Here is an 8,505-nt window from a genome sequence, read left to right on the forward strand (position 1 = left end):
ATTGCCCCTGCGTTCAGGGAGTGAGTCCAATTCTAGCCACATGGCCTCCCAGTTTACCTCTTCATCATACAACATGACTCGGAGAGTCGGCTCATAGTGCTTAATAGGCAAGACGGCCTCAACACCATACACTATGAGAAATAGGGTTTCGCCAATTGACCCTTTTTTTATTGTTCTGATGGCCCATAGGACATGAGTTAACTCTTCTACCCATAAGTCGCTAGCTCTTTCAATTTTCTTTTTAATACCGTTGGAGATTAGCTTGTTGAAGGCTTCAACTTGACCGTTTGCTTGGGGTAAGCCGACAGATGCAAAACAATGTGAGATCCCTTGATCTCCTAGTCAATTTTTTAGGGTAGGCGTCTCAAAATGTGGTTCGTTGTCAAAGACCATAGACATAGGTACCCGGAACGAACCGGGTGATGATGTTCTTCTAGATGAATGACAACCTTTATCTTGATGTTCTTGACCGCCTTTGCCTCTACCCATTTGGTGAAGTAGTCAACAGCAACTAGAATGTACCGCCGTCCGCCTGGCGAAGAAGTGTACATGCCTAGGATATCCATACCCCATTTGGCGAATGGAACCGGGCTATGAACGGCTGGGAGATTAGTGGCCTGACGGTGGATTATCTTGCCAAATCTTTGACAATTGTCACACTTTTTCACCATTTCCATGGCGTCTGCTTCTAGTGTGATCCAAAAGTAACTCTACTGCATGTACCTAACTGCTAGTGACCTGCCACCTATATAGGAGGCGCAGTAGCCCGAATGTAAGTCCTCAGAATTTCTTGCCCATTTTCAGGGGTGATATATTTCAATAGAGGCTTTAAGAAGCGCTTTTTGAAGACTTCTCCATTTTAGATTTCAAAATTGGCCGCATGTTTTTTCATTACAGCCATTTCTAGATACGTATATGGTAAGGTGCCGTCTAGCAGGTAGGCTCGGATGCCATCCATCCAAGTTGAGCTTCGATCTAGTACTCCAATGGGATCCTCTTCGATACTTTGCTTTTCTATAACCTCTCAGAAGACTGACCGAGACATATCACAGAAGGCGGATGATGCCAACTTTACCAGCGCATCCGCCTTATTCGCTAGCAGAAAAAGTGCTATTTGTAACTGGCGAAATTGACTTTTTGTAACTGGCATTGTTGGTTGCAAATGCCACCGTTACAACTAGTGAAAATTATTCGTAAACGGCTAATGTTAGTTACAAGTAATGTATTATTCGTAACTAGCATAACCCAACGCCAGTTACAAAAAGTCTATTTTCCGAGTAAGAAATCACACTATTTGTAACTGGCATTAAGTTACGTCGGTTACAATAAGGGTACTATTCGTAACTGGCATAACCCAACACCAGTTACAAAACGTCTATTTTCCAAATAAGAAATCACACTATTTGTAACTAGCATTAAGTTACGTCGGTTATAATAAGGGTACTATTCGTAACTGGCATAACCCAACGCCAGTTACAAAAAGTCTATTTTCCAAATAAGAAATCACACTATTTGTAACTGGCATTAAGTTACGTCGGTTATAATAAGGGTGTTATTAGTAACTTGCAAATCATAACGCCGGTTACTAATATATTTTTTATTTTTTTTTAAAAAAAAATACTATTAGTAACTAGCACTAGATTACGCCAGTTACTAATAAATAATTTTTTTTTAAATATTTGATTCGAATACAAAAATGGTAGTATATCCTACCAAACGACCCATCGGCAAATGAATTATAACCTGTTACAATTCAACCAAAAAAACACGTACTACAAATACTTCCATATAACTTAAATTCACCCACAACATACAATACAAACACTCTTAATAGTTCCACACAACTCGAATTGTTCATCCTCAACCATACAATACAAAAAAATTAATTATACTTTAATTTCCAAAAAACAATTAAAACTTGAATTAAAAAAGCATTGATTTATAATTTAGAAATGTAATAACAATAACCAATAGGCTAAATAAAATTAAAGTAGATATATAAAAATGTGTTATATTATTTTATTAAGCTAAATGCGATTAATCATAACATCGATTAATAAGATAACTAGTCTTTCAACAAAAAATTAAGCCTAAAAAACTTAGCCCATTGTTCTCGAATCTCATCCAATTCTACATCATTGTAGGCTGCAAGTCTTGCCAAATACTCCAGAAAAAAATACGTGTATATATATTATACTTTATAAAAATAAAACATCAACCAAAACTCGTAATATATCTCATCACTAACCTCTTTCAAATTACCCTTGCAATCGCTATGGAAAGATACTATCTTATACATATATCTCATCACATAATAAGCACATTCGGTATCACCACATTGTTGAGCACACTAATTCAAATGAACATAGTACAATTATTTAATATATTAAATAATACTTTCATTACTAATAGAACGAAAAAGAAAAAATTAAACGCTTACCTCCATTCTTATGTGTAGTAATTGTGGCTTACTCATTTTGAAAGCATTTCCTTTGAGATGTGACCTATATACATTGTAAGGTCTTAAAAAAAATCATAAAAAGCATTAGATTAAACGAATGAAAATTAACTTTTAATCACATGCATATGAGTACGTAGTACTAGGAATGTTGTGTACTAACATCTTCATTATTTTGGACAACTCTGAGTTTCAAGCGTTCGGAGGTGATTGAATAACAGAATCAAATTCATACACAAGACTCATACGCAAATCAATCACATAGAGTACCCAATGATTCTACATTTCAATAAACTTGTTTGTATTATTCACATGATTAAAATAATAAAATTATGAAAAAGTAAGGATTTCAAGGATCAGTAGTACATACGCTTCCATATATGGAGCCAAAATGAATTTGCATTGTGCATCCTTTTTCCTTAATTCAGCAAGAAAAGCATTTTTCAAATACATTTGGACTTCAAGGAAATCTTTCTTGATTTCAGCTGCAGAAATTTTTTGGGGGCACAAGAATTTGATTTTAGTCTTCTGAAATAATGAGATATGCTCTTCAATTAAGTACCTGCATTTTACAGAAAAAATAAATAATTAGTATAATAAATGGATCTAATAAAATATATTTCATAGTGAAACAAATTCAAATAACTTAAATGTACGTTAGTATTTACAATATGTAGACATGGATTAATGAAATATCAGCCCATGCTCCTCGTAGTAATTCAGAGACATCATCACTAGTAACATAAATTTGTGTGTCTTCCTCTTGATAAAGCAATGGAGCATTCAATGGAATTGTCGTAGTATCATAATCTCCACTTCTTGAATTCATGCAATAATACAACATAGAACACTGTTTACCAAGACTCTCAACAATATTTTCCGGAATAGTTATGCCTTTGCCTTTAATAGTTGAATGCTCTGAGTTAATAGGTCCGCAACTATCAACTTTCTCTTTGGTTTGCACCAATTCATTATCCGTCTTTTTTGCCAAAGTCATAACCTTCAAGAAAAGATAAATATTAATATAATTCAGTTACAAATATCTTAGATCATTACGTAGTATATCAATGAATTACCTCATCAGTAAAGAAGACTAATTAAATCTGCCGGCCACCCCAAAAAATAACCTTTTGCCTGACCCAACTTAGTGATACCGTCATCAGTCTCTTTTAGGAGATTTAGGTGAGAATAATCACTGTAAACATGGTCAACACTAACTCTGTAGATGTCACGGTTCATTTTCTTGTTATGAATCACTCCACTAGGACAAGGTTCTGCCGTTCCATCGGCCACAATCACTGAGTTCCCACTGAACTCATCAACTAAAGCAAGACGACATTTAGTTGGGACCTACATAATTGATCATGTCGTAAGAAACATGAAAGCAAAACATCTACATAGTACATTACCGACATTTTTGAATATGCAAATTCTAGACATCTTTCGAGTTTTTTTAGCTATCATGCTCGTTGATCCTAATCTACAAGTATACTAGTCAGGTGTACTCAGAGACTCAGTTAGAATTAGTGTAAATATGAGCTCAGACTCAAGGTTGCGGAAGAAGTAAAGAAGGTTTCAGACACGAAAGACGGTGAGAACACTGCAGAATTTGCAACCGGTTTAAATGAATAATTACTCAACAAAATGCAGTAACTACACGCAACATTTATGCAAGTGTCTCAAGAGTCGCGGGTAGTCTCTCCACCTTGTTCAACTCTATTGATCAAGACATTCAAGACAAGATTGATGACATTTCAGAGCGCTTGCAAGATATACAGGACCAGACCCATAGTTTGAGCCTCACTGCATCACACATGTTGCAGTAGTAGACCCTCCAAACAGAAACTATTTGACGCTAGAGAGAATCCACTTCTTTGGTAGGCAAGGTTTTTGGAAGGGATGATAAGAAAAACAAGATAATTACACTACTATTGAAAGATGATCAGAGTGCTGAGAATTATGCTGTGATTCCTATTATTGGAACGGGTGGCATTGGGAAGACGACCCTTGCTCAGTATGTATACAATGATGAGCAACTGAACAGTTACTTTGATCTTAAGGCATGGGTGTGTGTCTCAGACGACCCTTGCTTAGTATGTATACAACGATGAGAAGGAGACAGCAGAAGCAAAGAAAAGGGAGACTTTAGTCAACAAGCAACAAAAAAGCAAAGTGGCAAAACTTATTTCGGGAAAGCAAGCAACAAGCAGTAGCAATGTCTTAGGTTGGTTTAGCTATTTTGGTTAAGTAGTCACATGAAGGCTAATTATTCCTTAGAAGTTTGAGTATAAATGTAGTAGTAACCTTAGTAGGGGAATTATCCAGAAATTAAATGAAGGACAAAGCTCAAGCTTGAAATTTGCCTAATGCTAGCATCATAACAAGACATAAGCATGATATAACAACCTTCAAAATTACTCATCTACTGTATATTGTACAATGAGGCCCAGGGCAGCTATTTGGTCAGCATGTAAACCTATCTCCAAAATATATCAATCACACAAATACGCTATAACCTGTGCCATCTCATCCAAGTTCATCAAGTGCACACAAGAGGTCACTAAGATGACTTAAATGGCAATATAATGACCTTAGAAAAAAAAAGCCACAAGGAGCACATCTGTATCAGATTTTGCTAAATAGCATCATTCCAGCAAGAGCCCGAAGAAGGGCACATATATTAAAGCTTTGGCACATATCATGGCAAAAGGTGTCACACTAAAGGTCAACATAGAAATGTACTTTGAGAATGAGTGAAATCATAAATCATTTTGCTGTTTTAACACATGTCAAGTTAAATTCTCACAGATATGAATGAAAAAGCTTAGATACAAAATTAAGAAGCTTAGATACAATCCATTGTATGAACAATATTCTAAAAATCGAATGAACTCATTATTTAATTCTAAACCATAATTAAATAGTTTTGTGGAATAATTAGTAAATTTTAATTTTATTCCGCTATGAAACCTTTTTAGAACAAAACATTAATAGAAATCATACTCATATTTTATATGCTTGATTTCTTTTATGCAATTGTGAATGTTGTCGTTCACTTATAGCATAGGTTTAGTTATGATTACTGTAAGGAGGGTGTTCCCACCGTAGGGGATCTATCTCCTTAAATTCCCATGGCCCTTTAAAAGCCTAGGACTTTACAATTATTAGGGTGTATTAGGATTTGAATTCCTGACTGTTTGGGGGACCTTGAATTAGAACTGATTCTATCCTTACGCTTTTTTGTAAGAAACAAGTAGGAGTCACCAATGAGTTTTAGGAAAACTCATAAACCTCGTTCATGCCTTTCTCCCAAGTAAAGTTCAAGGGATATTTAGCACGAATCGTAAGTTTACCCATGCCCAAGTAAAGTTTGGGAGCGAGGGTACTAAAATTATGTTGCCTTTAGGGGGGAATCGCTATCCTAGCCCTAGTACACCTCTACTAGCTCTTCCTTTTTCACAATTTTATTACCAAACAATATATGCAACGTGGCTCCTAAAAACTAAGTTAGTTGACTTTATTTACAAGCATTAATCACGTAGGAATTACATTGGAAAAGTCGTTATTCTTTGTTATTCAAATTCGTGAAAAGAATAAGAAATAAACAATGTTTCCCTTGACTTAGGTGATAAAACAATGAATTAGTTATTCAAATTCTAGTCTTGATTAACACAAGAATAATATGTGAATTAAATTAATTAAAAGTTTGTTAAAAGTGATCAAACAACACTATTTATTCAATTAAAGTTATTTAAACAATAAAAGAAAAGTGATTTATCTAAGTGCTCAGGAAACTAACCGTTCTTTTATGTTCAATCTCCGTTTAATGCGTTTATGGACTTTCTTTCTATTTCGTACCTCCAAGGAATTCAATGGATTCAATTAGGGTTGGAAAGTATTTGGGAAAAGAGAAAAAAAGTAGTATTATAGTAAGAGAACTTGAGACATTAGGTTTTTGAGAATGCTAGGGTTAGAATTCTGATTTTTCGGTCCCTCTTTAGTGCTGAACGAAGACCCCTATTTATAGGCGTAGGAATCTAGGTTTAGGGTTTAGAGCCACGCCATCAGGTGGCGCGTGCAACTCTCTGAGTCACGCTGGTATGCCCAGCGCAACTCGTTGACTTGCGCTCGGCTGGTGCGCGCAACCTTGACAGTTGTGCACGGTGCGGTTTGCCTTATACAAAAATGCGTTTTTAAAACTTTCATACTTTTGATTTCAAAGTTATATTAAGACGTGTAAGGTATCATTGGAAAGCTCTGAATGTCTACTTTTCAATGCCGTTGGAATTAGGTTAAAATGTTTAATGGATAAAAAGATATGGCCGTTGGAGTGCAAGGGTGTCGGTTTTAGGGCCCGGTTTAGTGTTTTGATCATAACTTCTTCGTTTTAGCTCGGAATTGGGCTTATAATATACCTTTGGAAAGCTCTTTGAAATATCTATATAACTGTATAGGCCATGCACGGAGATATTATGGTTGGTTTATCTTTTTTGCTCTGTTTTCAACAATGTAAGATCCATTGGATCGAATCATTGCATTTTCCACATTTGGGTCCGTTATTAATCAAGTCTAAACATGTATGAGCACGTTTTAGGCCTAATTAGTAATCGAAAAAGGCTATAAGATAACTTGGTCTCAAATACGAGTTTTATCTTACTTCATAATGCATTTTGTAGTCCATAAACACTTCAACTTTGATCTAGCATGAAGAACAGGTTTTTGTAACATCATCGCACTTCCTTTCGGGACATGAGGCCAAAAGTAGGTGTCTACAATTACTTTGCAGATCTTAGCATCTTCATTATCGAATACTTTCATAATAAGATGATAAAATTTGAGAGTGTTATGGATTATATGTGATTTAGGATTTATTGTCCAAGTGATGGCTCCCACTCATTTTCATGATTTATTGTCCAAACGTTCAACAACAAACTTTCCATTAAACAACTTTCTTATTATTGCCTTTAACGCAAAAATATTCTCAACATATATTTCAGTAGATTTCCTAATGGTGCTTTGCTTGGATTTCATTCCAAACGGGTCACAGTGACTTGGGATACTCTATTCACTTGTGATCATGGAAATTTACCTTAATTTTCCGCACATTACACATGGATGCACGTCCATGTTACCATTCTCAAGCCACGACGCATTTTAGCTCGTGCTTATAAACGACTTCCTTGTTAAGGATCTTGATCCTTCCTAAGGATGTGCTTGCAACATCAATTCTCAAATTAAATTTGTTTCCATGCATCAAGAACCCATCCCTTTTACTTATCCAAGTACTTTGGATGTCCTTGATCATAATCTAACGATCCATTACTTAGATTTATATTGATTGGTACTTTATACTTCACATGCTCTAGGCATTTTAGTTATGTGACGACTCCATATCATAGCATACATGATGGTTTCAATTGCAGAATTATTCCTAACTTTATTCCATTCATGTGACCTTTTAGCTCATCCAGTTTCACCGAGTCTTGCTAAACGGTTTGCTATGTGATACGGTTGAAAGTCTCTACTAGAGTCTTTCTTGTTTGACTTAGTATTTTCCTAGCTTATACTTAGTTCAAACATTTACTTAGTTTTATACATATGGGTCGAAAAGCCTTTCAAAGTCCTTCATGTTTAACATGATAAATTCCTTTACTCGTTTAAACATTTTATCAAGTCTATACAATAGATCTTAATTCCCAATATGTACTAAGTGTCACCTTTTGCTTAGTCCATTGTCGAAAATACTTTCAAATCTAAGCATTTAGCATTTGATAGTTAATTTACAATAGAGTTCGTAAACTTCTTATTGGACTTTACAAGATTGACTCTTACTCCCACTAAACTTCTTATCCATAAGAATTTCTATGTTTCTCCATAAGCAAATCCTTTTTATTAACTTTATGAGAAAACAAGTTTCAATTCCTATATGTAATGCTTCCTTCAATACCATAACGGATTTCTTCCATAGTCTCTTCCAAAATTCTATTTTAGGAAAGCGGTTTTGGTATCTATTTTGCCATATTTCATAGGTGCAAATTTTGCTAGAA

General features: G+C 35.1%; 1 protein-coding gene across 1 annotated transcript; it reads right to left on the minus strand.

Moving 5' to 3' along the window:
* Nucleotides 1-1,671: 1,671 nt before the first annotated feature.
* LOC145592093 (uncharacterized) lies at nt 1,672-3,549 on the minus strand. Its single transcript, XM_081648561.1, has 6 exons — nt 3,535-3,549; nt 3,127-3,458; nt 2,829-3,020; nt 2,441-2,522; nt 2,249-2,350; nt 1,672-1,743 (listed from the first exon to the last, which is right to left on the minus strand). The coding sequence occupies exons 2-6, from the start codon at nt 3,453-3,455 to the stop codon at nt 1,672-1,674; spliced, it is 777 nt and encodes a 258-aa protein (XP_081504687.1). The 5' UTR covers nt 3,456-3,458; nt 3,535-3,549.
* Between the last annotated feature and the right edge of the window lie 4,956 nt (nt 3,550-8,505).

The sequence above is a fragment of the Chenopodium album genome, chromosome 18 (assembly GCF_948465745.1).
Source record: "Chenopodium album chromosome 18, dcCheAlbu1.1, whole genome shotgun sequence".
NCBI lineage: Eukaryota > Viridiplantae > Streptophyta > Magnoliopsida > Caryophyllales > Amaranthaceae > Chenopodium > Chenopodium album.